This window comes from Scardinius erythrophthalmus, assembly GCF_964197995.2.
Source record: "Scardinius erythrophthalmus genome assembly, chromosome: 22".
NCBI lineage: Eukaryota > Metazoa > Chordata > Actinopteri > Cypriniformes > Leuciscidae > Scardinius > Scardinius erythrophthalmus.
In genome coordinates, this window is record NC_138242.1 from 33,817,514 (window position 1) to 33,841,513 (window position 24,000).

At 40.0% G+C, this 24,000-nt stretch overlaps 2 protein-coding genes across 3 annotated transcripts in view; one reads left to right on the forward strand and one right to left on the reverse strand.

Moving 5' to 3' along the window:
- arhgap28 (Rho GTPase activating protein 28) overlaps nt 1-12,330 on the forward strand; it is a 31,374-nt gene extending 19,044 nt beyond the window's left edge. The window contains exons 5-15 of one of the 2 annotated variants that reach the window (XM_081352538.1): nt 285-457; nt 1,234-1,399; nt 3,040-3,131; nt 4,303-4,380; nt 5,724-5,883; nt 6,571-6,653; nt 8,552-8,749; nt 9,554-9,688; nt 11,313-11,440; nt 11,521-11,585; nt 11,775-12,298. In XM_081352538.1, coding sequence (XP_081208664.1) covers nt 285-457; nt 1,234-1,399; nt 3,040-3,131; nt 4,303-4,380; nt 5,724-5,883; nt 6,571-6,653; nt 8,552-8,749; nt 9,554-9,688; nt 11,313-11,440; nt 11,521-11,585; nt 11,775-11,860 — 1,364 coding nt within the window. In that variant the 3' untranslated portion in view covers nt 11,861-12,298. Of the gene's footprint in view, nt 1-284; nt 458-1,233; nt 1,400-3,039; nt 3,132-4,302; nt 4,381-5,723; nt 5,884-6,570; nt 6,654-8,551; nt 8,750-9,553; nt 9,689-11,312; nt 11,441-11,520; nt 11,586-11,774 lie in introns of both variants that reach the window. The other variant, XM_081352539.1, reaches the window with a different exon arrangement.
- A 1,676-nt stretch (nt 12,331-14,006) lies between these two features.
- Nucleotides 14,007-24,000, reverse strand: part of lama1 (laminin, alpha 1) — a 64,199-nt gene continuing 54,205 nt past the window's right edge. Inside the window, exons 54-63 of the mRNA XM_081352810.1 lie at nt 23,657-23,808; nt 23,400-23,582; nt 21,420-21,603; nt 20,665-20,771; nt 19,907-20,096; nt 19,228-19,380; nt 18,795-18,948; nt 15,226-15,359; nt 14,767-14,983; nt 14,007-14,441 (exon numbers count right to left, since the gene is read on the reverse strand). Coding sequence (XP_081208936.1) covers nt 14,290-14,441; nt 14,767-14,983; nt 15,226-15,359; nt 18,795-18,948; nt 19,228-19,380; nt 19,907-20,096; nt 20,665-20,771; nt 21,420-21,603; nt 23,400-23,582; nt 23,657-23,808 — 1,626 coding nt within the window. The 3' untranslated portion in view covers nt 14,007-14,289. The remainder of the gene's footprint in view (nt 14,442-14,766; nt 14,984-15,225; nt 15,360-18,794; nt 18,949-19,227; nt 19,381-19,906; nt 20,097-20,664; nt 20,772-21,419; nt 21,604-23,399; nt 23,583-23,656; nt 23,809-24,000) is intronic.

Here is a 24,000-nt window from a genome sequence, read left to right on the forward strand (position 1 = left end):
AATGTGAGAAATGTTGAAGGTGTCTGATTATATTTTGGTTTGACTGTATTAAATGTATTCATTTAGCAGATGCTTTTATCCAAAGTGATTAACAAATGAGGAACATCACATAATATTTACAGTACATGATGAGAAATAGAAGCTAGAGTTATTATTTTAGTGCCTGTGCTTCTGGTTTTGCTTTAGCTAAGAGCTCATGGAATATGAGCATTGGTGATTAAATGAGGTTTTAGTGAGGCTTAATGTTGTTTGGTTTAGTAATAATCCATGTTTTGTGTGTCCAGTTCCTCCGGCGTGTTCGGCCTTCACTCCGCCGGACAGTAAGAGCTCGAGCGGCGGGTCAGAGCCCATCGTGTTATCGTTCGACGTCCCGTATTCAGAAGCAGCTCGAGCTCACCGGAAGGGCCGCGAATGCCACGACTGCAGGAGGACCCATAAAGACGACAAGGATTTACCGGTGTGTATAAGATAGTTTAGTTTATTTATACAGCACATTTAAAAACAACGTGAGATGATCCTGATCTTACACTAGACTGTAGGAAAGAGGAGTCAAAAAATGATCGACTTTTTTTTCTGTCAATGAAATGAATGTAGTTTATTTTAGTTTGATAATGTTTTTTTTATTATATATTTTGTGTTTTTAGGGGATTTTTTTCATCAAAATACAGTAAAAATGTGAAATATTATTACAATTTGAAACAGCTGTTTATTTGAATCTATAATAATTAGTAATTTATTACTCCTGTGATCAAAGCTGAATTTTCAGCATTACTCCAGTCTTCAGTGTCACATGATCCTTCAGAAATCACTCTAATATGATGATTTGATGCTCAAGAAACATTTATGATTATTATCAGTGTTTGAAACAGTTCATATGTTTGTGGAAACCGTGATACATTTTATTTTTCAGGATTCTTTGATGAATAGAAAGTAAAAGAACAATGTTATGAATGTCTTTACTGTCACTTTTGACCAATTTTAATGCGCCCTTCCTGAATAAAAGTATTAATTTCTTACTGAGCCCAAACATGTGCATATCAGCTCCAAATAAAACAAACTAAACCCTAACCATGTCATCACAGGAAAGAAAATGGGAAAGAAATGCGCATTTACCGGAAGTGTTTACCCTTCTGTTGCTTGAAACAAAAACGCAGCATTTACTGAAAGCATTTTGGATGGTGAGGTCAGATCAGATGCTGTGGTGTAATGAGGTTTGTGGTGTGTGTTCTTCAGGGTTTTCAGACAGTGAGGCCCAGACAGGGTGTGACGCGAGTGAACGATCTGTCGTCGGAGGACATCAGGAAGATCGGCTACATCTCTCTGATCGAACTGACCACATTCTACGACATCATGGGCATCGAGATGAAGAGGAACCGTGTGGAGCGCAGCAAAGCTCGAGGTGCGTCTCAATCACCCAGACTCAGAAACCACGTGAAACTGACTAGGATAGTTCACCCAAAAATGAAAATTACCCCATGATTTACTCTCCCTCAACTCATCCTAGGTGTATATGACATTCTTCTTTCAGACGGATACAATTGGAGTTATATTAAAAAAAATGTCCTGACTCTTCCAAGCTTTATAATGGCAGTGAATGGCTGTTTCTGTTCTGAAGTCCATCATAAGTGCATCTATCCATCATAAAAGTGCATCTGTCCATCATAAAAGTCCATCTATCCATCATAAAACTGCATCTATCCATCATAAAAGTGCATCTGTCCATCATAAAAGTCCATTTATCCATCATAAAAGTGCATCTATCCATGATAAAAGTCCATCTATCCATCATAAAAGTGCATCTATCCATCATAAAAATGCATCTATCCATGATAAAAGTCCATCTATCCATGATAAAAGTGCATCTATCCATCATAAAAGTGCATCTGTCCATCATAAAAGTCCATTTATCCATCATAAAAGTGCATCTATCCATGATAAAAGTCCATCTATCCATCATAAAAGTGCATCTATCCATCATAAAAATGCATCTATCCATGATAAAAGTCCATCTATCCATCATAAAAGTGCATCTATCCATCGTAAAAGTGCATCTGTCCATCATAAAAGTCCATCTATCCATCATAAAACTGCATCTATCCATCATAAAAGTGCATCTATCCATGATAAAAGTCCATCTATCCATCATAAAAGTGCATCTATCCATCATAAAAATGCATCTATCCATGATAAAAGTCCATCTATCCATGATAAAAGTGCGATCTATCCATCATAAAAGTGCATCTATCCATGATAAAAGTCCATCTATCCATCATAAAAGTACATCTATCTATCATAAAAGTGCATCTATCCATCATAAAAGTGCATCTATCCATCATAAAAGTGCATCAGTCCATCATAAAAGTGCATCAGTCCATCATAAAAGTGCATCTGTCCATCATAAAAGTGCATCTGTCCGTCATAAAAGTGCATCTGTCCGTCATAAAACTGCATCTGCAAACTTTGTGTTTTTGTAAAATAATGGTGCTTTCTGTCGACTCGGTCTTGAACTTGAGCGCGTCACATAAATGAACAGAAACTCGGCGTATACTCGCCTCACAGACATGAGAAATACATCTATGGAAAGCTTGACATGTCTACATTTGAATGAACAGATTCCAATGGAAGATAAATATTCTCAGATTATGTAATCCGTATGAAACGTGCATATATGACGAGTCAGCATCATCGACTTAATCTCTGCAGACGAAAACACAGAAAACATCACCAATAAATTATTAAAATGTTTAGACAGTCTCATTCTGTTATTCATAATCATTATGTTTGCCGGTGCGCTGTGGCTTTATGTTTTTGAATTTGTGCGCTGATTAGGGCATACGTATATTATATATTATATATATATATATATATATATATATATATATATATATATAATTAAAGACGCGTTATTATGATTTTTGACTTATTAATATAAACGCGCGATTAGTCGACTAATGGCTTAAATGAAAGACTACTAGTCGACTAGAAACATCTTTACCCGAGGGCAGCGCTACTAATAACACTGTCGTTTGTTTCCCACAGACAGCGGGATATTCGGCGTTCCTCTCGCTACGCTGTTGGAAAACGACCAGAAGAAATATCCCGGCTCCAGAGTTCCTCTGGTTTTCAGGAAGGTACGTGGCTCTTCTTTCCCTCTTCGGTTGTTAGAAACGAGGTTGAAACACTGGAATGTTGTGATCAAGATTGTGAGCGCAGGCTTTTCCGGAAAGTTCCTAGTCAGCACTTCTCGCTATCTCACATTATCCTGACCTGGCGGCCCACGCTCCTCTCGCTTTTCCAAAAAACAAAGGCGGTGGCCAGAAGTGCTCTGGTTTGCTTTACACGGCTGTCTTGACCTCGATGTTTCTGTGTTTAAGTGGAATGAGGGAGGCCGTTTATTGTTTCACTGTTTCACCCCTTCAGGCGCTTGAGGGATTTACTGAGGGAACACTTAGAAACAGGATTAAAATAGACGCTTTAATAAACGGTCAGGAGTGACTCTGTTCGCTAGGAGATTCTTCCCATAGTGCAACACTGTCAGTATGTAGAGAAGCAGAAATGCAGCGTTGACAGCTGATGAGTCCTGATCTCTTATCAGTCACTGATAAACACTCTCTGTGTGTCTGAATGAGCTGGAATCTCAATCATCTCCTGTCAGAAAACAACAGCACACAGATATGCTACTCAAACAAGACTGTGCTGTTGTTACCATGGTACATGTACAAAACCTATGATGTTACCATAGTAGATGCCTACAAAACATGGCGTTATTGTGGAAGACATGGCGTTACCATGGTGAATGTCCAGAAAACATGGTGTTCCTGTAGTAAAAGCCTGAAAAACATGGTGTTACTATAGTAAAAGCCCGGAAAACATGGCGTTTCTGTAGTAAAAGCCTGGAAAACATGGTGTTACTGTAGAAAAAGCCCGGAAAACATGGCGTTTCTGTAGGAAAAGTCCTGGAAAATATGGTATTACTGTAGTAAAAGCCTGGAAAACATGGTGTTACTGTAGTAAAAGCCCGGAAAATATGGTATTACTGTAGTAAAAGCCCGGAAAATATGGTATTACTGTAGTAAAAGCCTGGAAAATATGGTATTACTGTAGTAAAAGCCTGGAAAATATGGTATTACTGTAGTAAAAGCCCGGAAAACATGGTGTTGCTGTAGTAAAAGCCCGGAAAACATGGTGTTACTGTAGGAAAAGCCCGGAAAACATGGTGTTTCTTTTAGTAAATGTCCAGAAAGCCATGTTAATACCCAGTTTGTGTGTCTCATGTAATAATGATTATGTTTCTGTTTTCAGTTGTTGTCTAAACTGGAGCAGACGGGGTTACAGACGGAGGGAATCCTCAGGGTCCCGGGATCAGCATCCAGAGTGAAGGTAAATAATCCATCATCACTCCAGAGGAACACGGCCTGGTCCAGTATTTGTGTTGTTTTGCTCAGTAAAACATCCGTAAAGCATCTGACCTGGATTTCTCCCACTGATTCCAGCTTTAATTACATTTTAATTCAGTGTTATTTGACCGGTTCATCAACTGATGAATTTAGCCACGAGTAACTCCTGCTGGTGTCGTGTCAAGTCAAGTCTCCTTCATTTATACAGCGCTTTAACAATATAGAGTTTCACAGCAGCTTTACAGTGATAATAGGAAATTACAGTATCAGAGATTGTTTAGGCTTTACAGCAGATCTAGAATAAAGTTATTGTCCAGATAAAGTTAGTTTTGATTGATTCACTTCCGTTGCAAAGATCATTAGTTATTAACTTAGGGGGCGCTTAGAAATAGACATAGAAATCCCTTAATGTGTTCTGGCCGCTTATTCGCACAACAGTGTTTGGTCCAGAAGACTTTCCCCCCACAGAAGCACGTCGCTAAACTAGGTAATACACTTGCGCTCCCTGGGCGGTTCAGCTCAAAGAGGAGGCGTGTTCCGGCACAAACGTTCCTTCATGCTATTTTGCAGGTTTAGAAAACAATTGCGCCACTGACCAGGAAAAAATAGTTTAAAGTCAGTGGCGCGTTGCGCATGTTATTCAGATGCTATTTTAAGGGCGCATGCTTGGCCATAATCAACGCACATACATTTTGATTCTCTCATCTACACAGAAGCAGCCGTTTTCAGTTTGCAAATCGTACATTATTACGATAGATAGATAGACAATTTATTATAAAAGCATAAATCTAGCTTACACATTTACCCAAATGATCATACGCCTGTTTAACCGAAGCTAATCTGGGTGTGTTTCTCCATCCCCAATGTCACTTCTCTGTGTTTTACGGCCCTGACGAGAACGTCGGTCTCCTCGGCGGTGAACCACTCCTGGCAAATCCGCCGTTATAATAGCAATCCGCCATGGAACAAGCACGCCTGCTCTTAAAGGGAATGTGAGATGACGCTCTGATTGGTTTATTTCACGTTACGCCCAAACCACACCTATGAGTAATGAAGCGACTTCAGACCAACACATTTTAGATTTGCGTCGGAGAGTCATTTATCCCGCCGGTATAATAGCAACAGCGCCCGAGATCCGCCCACAAAGTTACTTGCGTTTTGCGCTTGATACTTGCATTTCAGATTGTTAAAATAGGGCCCTATGTGTTTAGTCTATAGCGTTTGAATATATATGTAAGCAGGCATCCTTTTTTTGTCCTTCTTTACAAATTGACTTTACCAAATTTCTTGTCTGGCCTTAAACATTTTTGTGTTTGTCGTCCACAGCACCTGCGTCAGGAGCTGGAGCTGAAGTTCTACGAGGATCGCTTCGACTGGGATCAGGTGCGTCAGAACGACGCGGCGGGTTTGTTGAAGATGTTTATCCGCGAGCTGCCGTATCCTTTACTAACCCAACAGCATCTGCCAGCGTTCACAGCGGCTCAGAGTGAGTCTGAACACACACACACACACGAGTCCACCAGTAGCCACGTTTCCAATACAGATTTGCGCCAAACTTTTGCGACATTTTCTATGACCATGTTTCCACTAACCGATGTTATGCGACTAAAACGTAATTTTTTCTATTCTTGATAAGTCATTCCAACAATTATAGCAACGGATGTTGGTAGATTTACATATATCCCAGCAGCCACCACAGTTTTACTTTTAACCGAAGGAGACGTAGGCGTGTTTTCCAGGCATGAATGATTAGCATAAATAATTGATAGCATTAATATCTGCTTCAAGCTCTTGATTGTGGCATTTCTTTGTTGTTTAGAATCCAGTAGCTATTCCTGTAATACTTTTGTCTTTTCTGAGTTTAATAAAGAACTCTCTCGTCTTCTGTCCAAACACACCGCGCCTTCTTTAAAGAATGATAAATTTTTCTTTGGCCATATTCGTTTCCATTGCAGTTTTGAGAAATATTCCTTTTTCGAACTGCCTGAACACCGCGTAAAAACGTGTAAAAACTTTTTTAGCGATATATGGGAGTTTTTGCGAAATTTTTCCATTGAGCGCATTTTCAATTCGCAATTAAAATTTGCGTAATTTGAAGGGTAAAGGAAACGCGGCTACTGTCTGTTCTGAGTCACGTCACTCATCTCTCTCTCTCTCTCCATCCGTGTGTCAGGTATCTCCTCAGCCAAACACCAGTTTCAGGCTCTTCATCTCCTCATCATGCTGCTTCCCGAAGCCAACAGAGACACGCTGAAGGTCTGTTCATCTCCACACACTGTTTATGAGGATCATCAACTCAATAATACGAGTGTAACGATCCCCTCATGTCACGATTCAATACATATCCCGATACTGAACTCACAATACCATATTATTGCTATACTCCAAGACATATGATAAATGGTAAACAACATTTTTTATGTTGATTAAAATGCTAAATTTGATATTACATTGTGTGTGTATTGTGTAAATGAATAGTCTTGGACCTGGTGCTGAAACCCAAAGCACAGGACAATAGAGACACCAGAATAACAATATTCATGATTCTGGAGCTGAAAAAACTGAATTATTGTAGATGAATATGCTTGATCTCTGTCACTGACTAGATATATTTAAAATAATGTAGGACACTTTTTACTGGGAACATCAGATATTTGTCATTATTAGGAGCCATAAATATTCCCACATTGCATTATTATACATTATATCCAACATTATATATAGTAGTTTAATGTAGTTCTGAGACTAAAACTCTGAAAACATGATTTTTTTCTGGAATTCTCACAGTAATTTTTATTTTGGGTGAACTATCCACAATACATATTGTTGAATTTTTGTATTGTGATATATTGTGACACCACTACTAAATAACTATCATTTAAGGCTTTTTGACTCCAAAACCACTCATTTTCAAAGACAATAAAAGACCCTCAATGTATTTATGATACTTCTGCTATAATGACATTTTCAAACCGTTTATTTACAAAAACTATGACTGGCGGTAATTTTAAATAATTTAATAATATAATTATAAATAATTAAATCATTATTGTAGTTAACTAAAACCATAAAAAACATTTCCGTTACTTGAAATATAATGTTAACTGAAATAAAATAATGATAATAAAATAAAAAATAACAGTTGCCAAAGGAACCCATTTTCATTTAGTTTAACTTGATATATTAAAATTACTAAAATTGAAATATAAATGATTAAAAACAATATGCACAAAAAACAATAACTAATAAAAACAACTAATTCTTTTTTTTTCTTTTTACTAAAATGAAAACAGAAAAATTAAATATAAAAAACTAATTTAAAATCTAAAAAACATATATAATAGTATCTCATTGATACTAAAATCAAATAACACTTGCTCAGTTTTATTTCCAATGATAAATTATAGTTTGTGGTTTTTAGAATTAGTTTTTCTCACAATAGCCAAAAACCTGTTATGGAGCTTGAAATGTATATGAATTTGTTCACAGAACATTATATCCAGGATCAGGAGAACCAAGTGTAAAATACAAAAAAATGGCTGTTAAAAGGAGAAATATGATTTCAGCTTCCGTCTTCATTTTCATCTTATTTTAAAGCTTAAGAACTGCTTCTTTAAGGTCAGATTTCTCCCCAGACATGAGCTAAATCTGACAAAACCTGGAATTTATAAAAACCAGATCTATAGAAGTTAAGATAGTATAAAAATACATTTTAAATAAGCGTTCTGTGGTTTAGTGTAAATAAAACAGTACGAGTCTATGGAATGTCCCTATTTAGAGAACTGAGTGAGTGTTTAAATGAACATGTTCTCAGGGGAAGTTGATGAACCGGTCGGACGAGCAGCATGAATCTGTGATGACACACACACGCACACACACACGCACACACACACAGAGACGTGAGAGAGAATCAGGCTTGTTTGACGTCATGTTTGGTGCCCATATTCTCATGTGGAGATTCTGTTCCTGCTGAAGTCTGCTGAAAACAGATGCAGTCGACGTCAGCAGAGGTCACGGGTTCGACTCGCAGGGAATGAAGCTTCAATGCAGCAGGAGTCAAATTTATGCATGTTTCCAGAGAAAATTCCTGTTTGGAGTTAGTTAGAATTCTCTAGTAATATAAACCTGATGATGTTTGCTGTGTTTGCTCTCAGGCTTTTCTGGAGTTCCTGAGAAAGGTGGTGGCGTACGAGGCGACGAACCGCATGAGTCTGTGGAACGTCTCCATGATCGTAGCGCCAAACCTCTTCACTTTCCGCGGGAAGAACGCCAAACAGGAGGAGATGCAGGTCGCCGTTGCTGCCGCCCAACTCGTGCGTCTCCTCATTACCTATCAGGACCTGCTGTGGACGGTGAGCATCTGCAGCTACATGAGCCACGAGATCGCTTCATATCCAGAAATATTCAAAAAAGTGTGGAAAACGCAGAAAACATGGTGTTATTGTAGTAAAAGTCCAGAAAATATGGTGTTATTGTGGTAAAAGCCTGGAAAACATGGTGTTGCTGTGGTAAATGTCCAGAAAACATGGTGTTACTGTAGAAAAAGTTCAAAAAACATGGTGCTGCTGTAGTAAATGTCCAGAAAATATGGTGTTACTGTGGTAAAAGCCTGGAAAGCATGGTGTTGCTGTGGTAAATGTCCAGAAAACATGGTGTTACTGTAGTAAAAGCCCAGAAAATATGGTGTCACTGTAGTAAAAGCCCGGAAAATATGACGTTACTGTAGTAAAAGTCCAGAAAATATGGTGTTATTGTGGTAAAAGCCTGGAAAACATGGTGTTGCTGTGGTAAATGTCCAGAAAACATGGTGTCACTGTAGTAAAAGTCCGGAAAATATAATGTCACTGTAGTAAAAGCCCGGAAAATATGATGTCACTGTAGTAAAAGCCTGGAAAATATGGCGTTACTGTAGTAAAAGTCCAAAAAATATGGTGTTATTGTGGTAAAAGCCTGGAAAACATGGTGTTGCTGTGGTAAATGTCCAGAAAACATGGTGTTACTGTAGTAAAATCCCAAAAACATTAGCCATCAGGACATGCTGTGGACGGGGAGCATCTGAAAAGCTACATTAACCATGTTTTCGCTTGATATTCGAAAATTAGCTGGGCTCATTAATATGTCTTTGAGTCGCTGACGTCTGATATTTGTATCCGCAGGTCCCGTGTTTCCTGATCTCCCACGTCAGAAAAATGAACGAAGCCGCCATGGGCAAGAAAACACCGACCTCAGAGAAAACCAAACGCAGGCTATTGAGGAGATGGAACGTGGAGAAGGACCGAGACCGCAGCGAAGTGAGTGCTCATGGGACTGAACCTTCATTCCTCATTTGGATAAGTGTCGTGAACCAGGGTTATTATAGCTATAACCAAAACCATAAAAAAAAAAAAAAAAAAAAAAAAAAAACATTCATATGTTAACTGAAACTTAAAGTTAATTTAACTGAACTAATAAATATTTTGAAAACATTTATTTTCACTTTAAGCACTAAAATATACTAAAATTTAAATAAAATGAATAAAAACGATTAATTAACCATAATATAAATTCAGAACACAAAGTTAGTGCTGTTAAATCGATTAATCATAGCCTATTTAAAAAGTTTTCATCTATAAAGGTTTGCGTTCAAGTACATATTTGAGTTCATTGGTGCTGTTGAAAACATTGGAGAATTTCTAGTGTATCCTAATATTATGATGTGGCCGTTTATGCAGAACCCGATTTTATGATTTGTACAGCGTCTGAAATATTGACAAACCCAAGATGGCGGACGCGCTAACGTATCCGGAGCGACCGAATGTGGCATCTATAAGGCGTTTACTTATATCACATCGTTATGTTACATATTTCAACTTGATCGCCTCAAACATCACTTACATCAGCGGATATGAGTCTGTTCATATTAGTACATCACCCGCCACAGATTCAAATGTGCCGTTGATAGTAAACAGATCCGTTACTAATTCACTTTTCTCCGTTACGTAAAGTCATTCAGAACTAGCAACGACGGCGTGGTGGGCTAGTTACAGCACTGCAGTGAGAGAAAGAGAGAGATAAACTAAGCGTGTGCGATTACCTTCGTCTGTTAGAGCTTTTATTCTCCAGGTCCAGCCATAAAGTCGTGAAATAGTGCATCATGACTCAGAGGAACATCCTTTTAGCGGTGATTTCACGTGACGGCCGTCAGTCAGTCAGCGCTGATCGAAATTGGCGCGTAAATTTCTCGGTGACGCGTTGCTCGACAGTTGAGCCTTAAAAGGTGATGTTCAAAAATAATAATGATTAAAAAATATATACAAATAAGTAACAATAAAATTATTATTAAAATAATTTCAACCTGGTTTAGTTCCTAAATTAATCAAGAGTTTTTGAACGAATTAGCTGAATGGACTGATTCACTCACGTCATTTGGCGCCACCTACTGGCGAAAAACATGTAACTTGCACTGATTGTTAACAAACATTGCAATACTCCTGATAAAAGATTAACAAAAAAATTACTTTTGATTAAAATGCTAAATTTGATTTTACATTGTGTGTGTAAATGAATAGTCTTGGACTTGGTGTTGAAACCCAAAGCACAGGACAATAGAGACACCAGAATAACAATAATGATTCTGAAGCTGAAAATACTGAATTATTGTAGATGAATATGCTTGATCTCTGTCACTGACTAGATATATTTATAATAATGTAGGCCACTTTTTACACAAATAATCCCCCGTTGCATTATAGATTATTTTGAACATTATACATAGTAGTTTAATGTAGTTCTGACACTAAAACTCTGAAAACTTCTTTATCACACAGTCATTTTTATCTATCCATGATACATATTGTTGCATTTTTGTATTGGGATATATTATGACACCCCTACTTGTAATAATAACATAATAAAGTCTGTGTGTGTGTTCCTCAGGTCACTGATCTTCGTGACGGAGTCATCAGAGTTCACGCGCCGCTTCACGCTAAGGTTTCAATGGCGATTCAGTTGAGCTGCGAGATGAAGGCCAGAGACATCACGGCACGCTTCGACATCGAGAACGGGTTAGTGAACCACGTCAGTACACACACAGGTCACATGACCCAACCAACCGATGGTGTTAACCAATCACTGTCGATTGCAGGCGCGGGTCGCGGAGCGGTAGTCGACGACAGAGACAGTGTCTGTTCGAGGTGGGAGGAAACATCGGTGAGTTTGTTGTTTACCATTTATCATATGTCTTGAGAGTATAGCAATAATATTGTATCGTGATATGTATCGAATCGTGACATGAGGGTATCGTTACATCCCTAGTTATTATATGATATATTATCAGTAATAATATAATGTGAGTGAATAAGTGAAGCATTAATCTGAAGAACGGTTGGTTCTCTCTAGGCGAGCGCTGCCTGGATCCAGACGCACATTTACTGGATGTTTACCACGCTAATCCTCACTGCGAATGGGTGTTAAAGTCACGCTGACCTGAGAACAGTTTTCTGCAGAGGTGCAGCGGAGGTCAGAGGTCAAACCCTGAGGTTGACCTCTGTGGTGTGGTTCAATGCTGGTCATTGAGTTTGCCTGGTGCCAAAACTGTGTGACCGTCCCGGACAGAAGCATGTTTCATCACTTCTTACCGCTAGCCAGTGTAAAAAAGAGCATGTACATAAAATATTTATACCACTAATTTATCCTGCTGTATGATAATTATTTTGTATTGTTTCTATAAGCTGCATGTTTGTGATGAAGCCATGTGAACTGAACCCTGCGAGCGGCTCGTATTCACCCCAGAATCCAACAGCAAACACATTTTATATCAAATTCTCATTGTTGATGAATTACTAAAATGGGGGAAAATGTTTACATTAATATTAGAGCTGGGCAACGATTAATCTCATCCAAAATAAACGTTTGTTTACATAATATAAGTGTGTGTACTGTTTATAATTATTTTATACATATAAATACACACACATGCATGTATATATTTAAGAAATAATTTCCTGTACATATATATTTAGATATAATTTATATTATATATAAGTATTTTATATATAAATAACAATATAAATAAAAATAAACATTTTCCTTAAATATATACATGCATGTGTGTGTAATTATATATACACTAAATAATTATACAGTACACACACATATATATAACGTTTATTTTGGATGCGATTAATGGTTTCACAGCACTAATTAATAGTTGATGTAGTGCCTTTAATTAATGCATTACTGTTACAATAATACGAATGATCATTAATCAAAAACAACATGCCCTGATGTATTACAATAATTTTACAGTAATGTGAATTTGTGTTTGAATGTTGAAATAATGTCATTGACATTTTGCCTTTTGATTTTGGTCTGAAATATGAGCTGCAAGGGTAAATATGACCTCAAATTACACCAGATGAATATTAATGCCAATGTCATCAAACACTACCCGGACTGATGAAGGACTCGAGTGAAAACTGAAACATTAAAAGTTGATGAACATACGAAACAAAGAAGATCATTCAGAGGACAGATGACCTTTGACCCCTGATGATTTACTTCAGTGCCTGCCAGTAATACTTTTGATGCTCTGAATATGTTTGTTTTTTCATCTTAAAGCTGTTTTTTATGTATGATGTACTGAAATGTGCACTTGTTGATTGGATTTTTTTTATTTGATTTTTTGTAGTAACACGTTGTTGACGTTGCCAACTGAATTTGTGCATGGAATCCTTTATTTTTCTCATTTGAGTTGTGGAAGCTCATGACGAATGCGTTTGCTTGTGTTTTATCATAGTGACCGTTTTACAGCAAAGCCATGGGAATATTTTCTGTAGCCTCATTTCATCAAAACCACATTATTATTAATACGCCGGCCAAACATGAAGTCACAGTGAGTATTATGAAGAAGATGTAGCCATATCATAGATTTCATATCATGATGTTAAATATGGAATGAAGTTGCTGTAATATTTGGGTGAAACTACAGGTCATTATGAAACTAATCCAATTAAAACACATGAAACCTCATCAGTGTGTCATTGTTGCATTAAGATCACTCATCTGAACAAGTTTATCCATCAGGACCTGCTGTGGACGACGAGCATCTGCACATCTAACCATGTGATCGCGTGATATTCAGAAATATTCAAAAAAGTCGGGAAAACATGGTGTCACTGTAGTAAAAGCCCAGAAAACATGGTGTTACTGTGTTAAAAAACTGAAAATTAGTGAAAAACTGAAACAGTAAAAGATGATGAACTACAGAAACAAAGATCATTCAGATGACCTTTGACCCCTGATGATTTAGTTCACAGTGTCTGCCAAAAATATCATCATCTTTGTTCTCAAGAAGATGTAACCATATCATAGATTTCATATCATGATGTTAAATATGTATTGAAGTTGCTGTAATATTTGGGTGAAACTACAAGTCATTATGAAACTAATCCAATTAAAACACATGAAACCTCATCGTTGTGTCATTGTTGCATAAGATCACTCATCTGAACAAGTTTGTGTCTCTAAAGCTCTTTGTTTGAATCTGTGTCAGTATCAGCGTTCTGGAATGTTCCAGATAGTGAAGGAATGTTGGTTTCATCATCAGTAACACAAGCGACACGCTCGACTAAAAAACAAGTTGCGTTTTATTAACTAGTTTCAAATCTGGTAAACCGTCACAATAAGGTTTCAGTTAACATGAACAATGTAAAACTCTTAAATGTTAAACATTTTTAAAATCAAATGGATGCACTGTGAACTAACATAAAAATTAACAATTTGATTTTCACTAATTTTACTATTCAAAAATAAAAGCAATGTTAGCAAATGAGACCTTATTGTAAAGTGTTACTTAAGAGTCAAAGTTTTGGGTAAATCTATGATTATTCTCAGAACATGATGAATTATGGTTTTATGCAGGGCAGGAATGAGGAAACACATGTGTGTGTGTGAACGCGGCGCTGAAGTCCAGGACGTCAGTCACGTGACCCTTGAAGACGCGCAGGTTCTTCATGCAACCGCGGAACGACTCTCTGGTGCGAAGACAGTTCTGCTTCACCTCAGCTGTGACACACACACACACACACAAACCGTCAACCTCAACAACTAAAAATCATGACATACTAAGTCATAATTATAGATAAAAAGTCAAGATCATGATTCATGACAAAAATTCAAAATTACGACACATTATTATAATTATAGAAAGTCATAATTATTACAAAAAATTACAATTATAACAAAAATTTTAAATGATGACAAATAGTCAAAATCATGACATACTAAGTCATAATTATGTCAAGAAAATTGACAAAAAAGAATAATTATGACAAAAAGTCAGTGACATTACACCGTTCCCGTAGAAACGGGCCGATGCTGAAGTCAGTACCTGGATGTCCGCCCACATAGATGGGGTTTTTGGTCTCGGCCGATGTGGAGGATGAGTACGGGTTCTCCACGGTCACCGTCATGCCGTCGACGGTCAGACTCAAGCTGTGCTTCTGCTTGTTGGCCACCAGGGTCCGCCAGCGCCCGTCACACATGCTCACGCTGCTCCTGCTGCTTACCGAGATCCGGCCCGCGCCGTTATTCACACTGAACACCACCTGCGACGGGTCGAGCGTCAGTCACGGGCACCGTAACACGGGTCACTGGAGGCTAACCGTACTGGAGGCTAACTGTACTGGAGGCTAACCGTTCTGAAGGCTAACCATACTGAAGGCTAACCGTTCTGAAGGCTAACCATACTGAAGGCTAACCATACTAGAGGCTAACCATACTGGAGGCTAACCGTACTGAAGGCTAACCATACTGGAGGCTAACCGTACTGAAGGCTAACTGTACTGACCTGTCCGTTGAGCAGCTCCAGGCCGATGGCGTCCACTTTCGTGCTGCTGATTCCCAAAAGAATCCCGTCGGGAGCCGTGGAGCGGAAGTCCAGACTCACCGTCACATCCGAGCCCACGTTATAGCCCTCCTTCACTGCAGGAGCAGACACACTCAATCAGGACATTACACAACAATATTAGCACACAAAACAGACGAATTTATGACAAAGTTGAAATTATGACAAAAAGTCAATTGAGGAAAAAAGGACAAAAAAGTCAAAATTATGACAAAAAGTCAATCATAGATCAAATGACAAAATCATGACATAAAATAATATTATGGCATAAAAGTAAAAAATTATGACATCATAATTTTGAGTTTTCATCTCACAAATTTGGAATAATTTTGACTTTTTAATTATACCATAATTATGATTTACCGAAGCATGATTTTTTTTCTTATGTGATGAAAATGGGCTTCCAAGTTATGCATGCGTTGTTTATATTGTCTTTAAATGAAATAGAGAACAGCGGCCCATATATGCAATATCACACTGAAACATCAGTGTGTGTGTGAGAGAGTTCTAGAGGAGGTTCTGTTCTCTGAGATGTGTGAGAAAGAGTTCTAGAGGAGGTTCTGTTCTTTGAGGTGTGTGTGAGAGAGTTCTAGAGGAGGTTCTGTTCTCTGAGGTGTGTGTGAGAGAGTTCTAGAGGAGGTTCTGTTCTCTGAGATGTGTGAGAAAGAGTTCTAGAGGAGGTTCTGTTCTTTGAGGTGTGTGTGAGAGAGTTCTAGAGGAGGTTCTGTTCTCTGAGGTGTGTGTGAGAGAGTTCTAGAGGAGGTTCTGTTCTCTGAGATGTGTGAGAAAGAGTTCTAGAGGAGGTTCTGTTCTTTGAGGTGTGTGTGAGAGAGTTCTAGAGGAGGTTCTGTTCTCTGAGGTGTGTGTGAGAGAGTTCTAGAGGAGGTTCTGTTCTCTGCGGTGTGTGTGTGAGAGTTCTAGAGGAGGTTCTGTTCTCTGAGTTGTGTGTGAGAGAGTTCTAGAGGAGGTTCTGTTCTCTGCGGTGTGTGTGTGAGAGTTCTAGAGGAGGTTCTGTTCTCTGAGGTGTGTGTGAGAGAGTTCTAGAGGAGGTTCTGTTCTCTGGGATGTGTGTGAGAGAGTTCTAGATGAGGTTCTGTTCTCTGAGATGTGTGTGAGAGAGTTCTAGAGGAGGTTCTGTTCTCTGAGATGTGTGTGAGAGAGTTCTAGATGAGGTTTTGTTCTCTGAGATGTGTGTGAGAGAGTTCTAGAGGAGGTTCTGTTCTCTGAGATGTGTGTGAGAGAGTTCTAGAGGAGGTTCTGTTCTCTGAGATGTGTGTGAGAGAGTTCTAGATGAGGTTCTGTTTTCTGATATGTGTGTGAAAGAGTTCTAGAGGAGGTTCTGTTCTCTGAGATGTGAGTGAAAGAGCTCTAGAGAAGGTTCTGTTCTTTGAGGTGTGTGTGAGAGAGTTCTAGAGGAGGTTCTGTTCTCTGAGGTGTGTGTGAGAGAGTTCTAGAGGAGGTTCTGTTCTCTGAGATGTGTGAGAAAGAGTTCTAGAGGAGGTTCTGTTCTTTGAGGTGTGTGTGAGAGAGTTCTAGAGGAGGTTCTGTTCTCTGAGGTGTGTGTGAGAGAGTTCTAGAGGAGGTTCTGTTCTCTGAGATGTGTGAGAAAGAGTTCTAGAGGAGGTTCTGTTCTTTGAGGTGTGTGTGAGAGAGTTCTAGAGGAGGTTCTGTTCTCTGAGGTGTGTGTGAGAGAGTTCTAGAGGAGGTTCTGTTCTCTGAGATGTGTGAGAAAGAGTTCTAGAGGAGGTTCTGTTCTTTGAGGTGTGTGTGAGAGAGTTCTAGAGGAGATTCTGTTCTCTGAGGTGTGTGTGAGAGAGTTCTAGAGGAGGTTCTGTTCTCTGCGGTGTGTGTGTGAGAGTTCTAGAGGAGGTTCTGTTCTCTGAGTTGTGTGTGAGAGAGTTCTAGAGGAGGTTCTGTTCTCTGCGGTGTGTGTGAGAGAGTTCTAGAGGAGGTTCTGTTCTCTGAGGTGTGTGTGAGAGAGTTCTAGAGGAGGTTCTGTTCTCTGAGATGTGTGTGAGAGAGTTCTAGATGAGGTTCTGTTCTCTGAGATGTGTGTGAGAGAGTTCTAGAGGAGGTTCTGTTCTCTGAGATGTGTGTGAGAGAGTTCTAGATGAGGTTTTGTTCTCTGAGATGTGTGTGAGAGAGTTCTAGAGGAGGTTCTGTTCTCTGAGATGTGTGTGAGAGAGTTCTAGATGAGGTTCTGTTTTCTGATATGTGTGTGAAAGAGTTCTAGAGGAGGTTCTGTTCTCTGAGATGTGAGTGAAAGAGCTCTAGAGAAGGTTCTGTTCTCTGAGGTGTGTGAGAAAGAGTTCTAGAGGAGGTTCTGCTTTCTGAGTTGTGTGAGAGAGTTCTAGATGAGGTTCTGTTCTCTGAGTCGTGTGTGAGAGAGTTCTAGATGAGGTTCTGTTCTCTGAGATGTGTGAGAAAGAGTTCTAGATGAGGTTCTGCTTTCTGAGTTGTGTGAGAGAGTTCTAGATGAGGTTCTGTTCTCTGAGTCGTGTGTGAGAGAGTTCTAGATGAGGTTCTGTTCTCTGAGTCGTGTGTGAGAGAGTTCTAGATGAAGTTCTGTTCTCTGAGATGTGTGAGAAAGAGTTCTAGATGAGGTTCTGCTTTCTGAGTTGTGTGAGAGAGTTCTAGATGAGGTTCTGTTCTCTGAGTCGTGTGTGAGAGAGTTCTAGATGAGGTTCTGTTCTCTGAGTCGTGTGTGAGAGAGTTCTAGATGAGGTTCTGTTCTCTGAGTCGTGTGTGAGAGAGTTCTAGATGAAGTTCTGTTCTCTGAGATGTGTGTGAGAGAGTTCTAGATGAGGTTCTGTTCTCTGAGTCGTGTGTGAGAGAGTTCTAGATGAGGTTCTGTTCTCTGAGTCGTGTGTGAGAGAGTTCTAGATGAGGTTCTGTTCTCTGAGATGTGTGAGAAAGAGTTCTAGATGAGGTTCTGCTTTCTGAGTTGTGTGAGAGAGTTCTAGATGAGGTTCTGTTCTCTGAGTCGTGTGTGAGAGAGTTCTAGATGAGGTTCTGTTCTCTGAGTCGTGTGTGAGAGAGTTCTAGATGAGGTTCTGTTCTCTGAGTCGTGTGTGAGAGAGTTCTAGATGAAGTTCTGTTCTCTGAGATGTGTGTGAGAGAGTTCTAGATGAGGTTCTGTTCTCTGAGTCGTGTGTGAGAGAGTTCTAGATGTGGTTCTGTTCTCTGAGTCGTGTGTGAGAGAGTTCTAGATGAGGTTCTGTTCTCTGAGATGTGTGTGAGAGAGTTCTAGATGAGGTTCTGTTCTCTGAGTCGTGTGTGAGAGAGTTCTAGATGAGGTTCTGTTCTCTGAGATGTGTGTGAGAGAGTTCTAGATGAGGTTCTGTTCTCTGAGTCGTGTGTCAGAGAGTTCTAGAGGAGGTTCTGTTCTCTGAGGTGTGTGTGAGAGAGTTCTAGAGGAGGTTCTGTTCTCTGCGGTGTGTGTGTGAGAGTTCTAGAGGAGGTTCTGTTCTCTGAGATGTGTGAGAAAGAGTTCTAGAGGAGGTTCTGCTCACTGAAAGCTGCGTATCCATCTCCGCTGAAGAAGGTCCCGTCCTGAGCGCCTCTAAAGCAGGAGCTCGTCCCATCGGCCACTAGTGGCCCGTTCAGGTCCATACGCACACCGTTCAGAGTCACGTCCTGAAGACAAGCTGCCAGACTGTGTGTGACCTGAAGAACCACACACACACACCTCGGGTTAACACGGACATTCCTGTGCTTTTTACACTTTTAACTCATAGTAAAGACATCTTCATCTTTCTTTAGTGTGTAATGTTGCTGTTTGATCATGAAAAAGCTCCAACAGCAACATTACTGCAACAACGGAGAATCTGGGGAAAATAATCAACATTCTAGCAGGAAAACCTGCTCTAGTAGAGCCTGAAAACAACATCAAGACTTTATATAAAAACATTTCAAACTGGTTTTGAAGTGAAAAGCATCAGTTACGTTTCCGATCCTCTTGGCTGTGTATGTGGAAGGAATTCCTCCGAGGTACAACTTCCCCTCGACGTCGAGTGTGTGTCCTTTAGTGGAGATGCGGTCGGAGTCGCTGCCGTCCACACTGACCATCACTGACTTCTTACTAAACTCGGCCTTCACCTGCACACCCACACACACACACACACACACACACACACACACACACACACACACACACACACACACACATTAGTGTTATTCAAGGACTGTATGATTCTTAAAGGGATAGTTCACCCAAAAATGAAAATTATCCCATGATTTACTCTCCCTCAACTCATCCTAGGTGTATATGACATTCTTCTTTCAGACGAATACAATCAGTTATATTAAAAAATGTCCTGACTCTTCCAAGCTTTATAATGACAGTGAATGGCCGTATATTTTTTTAAGTCCGTCAAAGTGCATCTGTCCATCATAAAAGTGCATCGATTCATGATAAAAGTGCATCTATCCATCATAAAAGTGCATCTATATATATGATGGATAGATATTTTTTAATATAACTCTGATTGTGTTCGTCTAACAGAAGAATGTCATATACACCTGAAGATGAGTTGAGGGAGAGTAAATCATGGGCTAATTTTCATTTTTGGGTGAACTATCCCTTTAATTGTCGGCTAGTCAGGGTGGAAGTGGTTTAACTCACGGTGTGCCAGAGGCCGTCGCTGATGCCAGCAGGGATCGTGGCACTGGCGGGTCCTCGGCCCAGGTCACATGACAGAAGCAGACGGCCCGCCTGAAGCTGCAGAACCGCGTAATCCTGCTGGTTAGCGTTAGCCATGTAGAACAGAAGGCCGCTGTGAGCGAACGTCCGCACGGAGAGCTTCACCACGAAACTGCAACAACACACACACACACACACACACACACACACACACACACACACACACACACACAGTGAAGCGTTAAATCATTACCTGTTACAATCTGTGAAAAGACTGTTTAAAGTGAATATACAGTAGTGGGGGAAATTTTACCCGTTAGTTATAATATTATAATAATATACATATTTATATATATATACAGTATATATATATACAGTATATATATATATATATAAAACAGTTTTTTCTTTTTTTCTTATTTTGTTGCTCAGAATCATGTGACTGTAAAGGTTATTTTATTGTTGTACTGAATTTGTCATAAAAAGTTTATTTTGTGCTTTCTGATTTCTGTTTATTTGAATGTTTATTGAGATGCTCTTCCATCGTGAGCTCATGAACATGTGATTTTTGCTTTTATTTTTTAATAATAATATCAACATGGAGTCATATTGAACACAGAATGTTGGTTTAAAGAGAGTTTAATACCCAGTTTGTCTGATCAGTGAAGCGCTATGAGAGTCTATGACAGCAGATTGATGTGTAATATATGATTACGAACGGGTCGTGTTGATTGGTTTACCTGGTTCTGACGGTCTTATTCTTGAAGCCCATGATCATGTGACTATGTCGGGACAGTCCGAACTGGTGGGATTCTGGGATGGTGTGTGTTGGGTCCGGGGCCGCACACTGAGGACGGGAAGTTCAGTTAAAGTTCAGTTTGTACAGAGACTTTCACAATACATGCCGTGAAACGCTTGTGTGAATGCTAGAGTTCTGCAGGCGCCCATATAAGGGCGCGACAATCTTACAGATGTTCAGTGTTTACAGAAACTCAGCGCTATCTGAAGAATGTCACACAACATGCCTGTCATAGTGAGTTGCTAAGACATATTTTGGTACTAAAATAATAAAAAACACCTTCATTACTTGAATAAAATGAAATACAACTGAGCTTTCACACGACCTTTATGAAGTTCACCGTGCAGATAAACAGCATCCAGATGATGATGTATGAATATAAATATATTTGCACTGCACTAAATATTTATAAACATTCCCTTCGTGTGTCTGTATGTGTGTGTGTGTGTGTGTGTGTGTGTGTGTGTGTGTGAGAGAGAGAGTGAGTGAGTGAGTGAGTGTGTGTGTGTTCGTGTGTGTTTGAGTGAGTGAGTGAGTGAGAGTGTGTGTGTGTGTGTGTGTGTGTGTGAGTGAGTGAGTGAGTGAGTGAGAGTGTGTGTGTGTGTGTGTGTGTGTGTGTGTGAGAGTGAGTGAGTGAGTGAGTGAGTGTGAGTGTTCGTGTGTGTGTGAGTGAGAGTGAGTGTGTGTGAGACTCACGCTGGTGCTGCCGGGTGTGAGTGCACTCAGCTCCACCGCGGGGGTCAGGGGTCGTGTGGAGGGGTCAGAGGTCGGCTCCGCCTCCAGGTCGTCAGGTAGAAGCACACGCTTGGGTCTCTCCTCCAGTAAACAACTGTCCATGTCCACATGCTCGTAGTGCAGCGCGCCGGACAGATCCAACAACCTGACGCACGGACACACACATTACACCTTCAGTCGCTTTCTGTGATGATATTTTCATATATTTATATTTATATATATTAGAGCTGTGCAACGATTAATCGCATCCAAAATAAAAGATTGTGTTTACATAATATATGTGTGTGTACTGGGTATAATAATTTTGTGTATATAAATACACACACATGCATGTATATATTTAAGAAAAATGTGTTATTTATATATATTAATATTTATATATATATATAGACATGTATTTATATATACAAAATAATTATACATAGTACACACACATATATTACGTAAACAAAAACTTTTGGATGTGATTAATCGCGATTAATTGTTAAAGGGGTCATATAATGGTACATGCACTTTTACAAGTTGATTGTACTGAAGTGTGTGTTGGCAGTGCCTGTACACAACCATCATAAAATGATAAAAATCCATCCAGTGGATCTTATATGTTTTCCAATCTCTAAAATCAAGCCATTCGACCAAGTGACGTCACACGGTCGGGCGCCCCTCCCACGATTTGCGATTGACAGCAGCGTTTCAACACAATCCCGCCCTCGCTCGTGAGCGAGCTGTCAATCACAGTCCGCGCGTCATTGACTACGTTTACAAGCTGTCAATATTCGGGTTATGGTCGGGTTAAGGTCACTATTTGGGTTTCTGAAACATTCGGAATAACCCGTTTACATGCGTGAGCAGAGAGAGTTACTCCTGTATACATGGAATTTGTAATCAATTGGCAATATCCCGATGTAAACGGCGACGCACGGCTAGCGTCTGGCCGTACGGACAACCTTAAGACGCAATATGCATCATTTCCGATTCTTCTTCCTGTATCCAAAGACAACAACAGCAGCAGCAGCACGCGGATAATGAATAGTGCGGGGCAGATAGCGATCGCCTTTGTTTGCTCTTTCCTCCTCGCTCCTAAAGTGTGTTGCAGTGCTGCGTCTCGCCATGTTCACCTCTTCTTGTTTACTTCCGGTATACTGCACGCGGGGTTCTGTATGCGCCGTCTCTCCTCAAAAGACCAAGATTCCTTGCGAATAGAACATGCGCAGAACACAAATCCATGTTCCTTTTGGTGGGGATATGCCGATACGTGTTTACATGACCAGGGTTTTTAAAAACCGAGATATGAGCATATTCAGGTTTTTGCCGGTGTTTACATGGCCGTGCGCGACCGGGTTATTGCTAATATCCCGGTTTTGAACGGGTTATTGGTTGCATGTAAACGTAGTCACTGTTGATACGCTGGAGCACTGAGTAGAATGGCGTCTAAGCGATTGTGGTGTTCTGTTCTTGGGTGTAATAGTGAACACAGCATCATGTTGATGCTCCTAAATCCGAACCACTGAAGACGCAGTGGCTGAGTTTGTTTTCGAAGGGTCTCGAAGCTTCACGATGAGGTTTACACTCAGGGTACATTACGGCATGTTTTTGATATACGACGTTCTCAATATAATTCATAATCCCACGTTTATAATGAACAACACGTTATGGTTATTGTGTTATTGTGTTACGGTGTACGCACAGAACAGAGGGGCGGGGCGAGCAAAGCTCATTACCATTTAAAGGCACATGCGCTGAAACGGCGTGCTGAAAACAGAGCTGTTTTTGACCAGGTAAAATGAGTGTTTTCTTACAAAACTAATGAGAATTTTTAATTAAAGTATATTACAAACTTTTAATTTAGACCCTAAAGAATCATATTAGCTTGTACAAAAATGGCATTATATGACCCCTTTAACACAAGTGTGTGTGTGTGTGTGTGTGTGTGTCACTCACGTGCCGTCCACTGCTGTGTTCCTGATGCAGCCGTAGAAGGAGTCGGAGGATCCCGGAACAACAGCTCGTTCTCCTGGAGGAACACCACCGAAGAAGAGCCGGCCCAGAGCCAGAGCTTTCTCTGCAGACGAGCCCAGCTTCAGAACCACCGGGTTCTGCTCGTCCACCAGCACTGAGATCGACCTGGAGATGGAGACACGGAGATGAAGAAACCAAAGCTCAAGCATGTTCTCACTGGTGACGCTGCTGCTACACACCTTTTGTTCCTCTGCAGTACGAGCGAATGCTCCTGTCCGTCACTGAAGGAGCCGTTCTGTGATTGGACGACGGCTTTGTGCACGGCTCCGCCCTCTGCCAAGCCCACATGGACCTCCACCAATCCGGACGCGAGCACCACGAGCAGGAACGGCTGAGAGCAGAGCGGCAGATTAAACACAAGCGGGTGATCGGACAGGTTTACAGAGAGACTGAGGATCGAGTCCTGGATCTATTTGTCCGGGTTGTCCACTTTTTTTAGTGTTTGCTTGTCTTTAATAATGTTTGAAGTTTATATTAGTCAGGCTAGTTGTTCTTCTATGGTGTTTTTAAACGACAGGCAAAC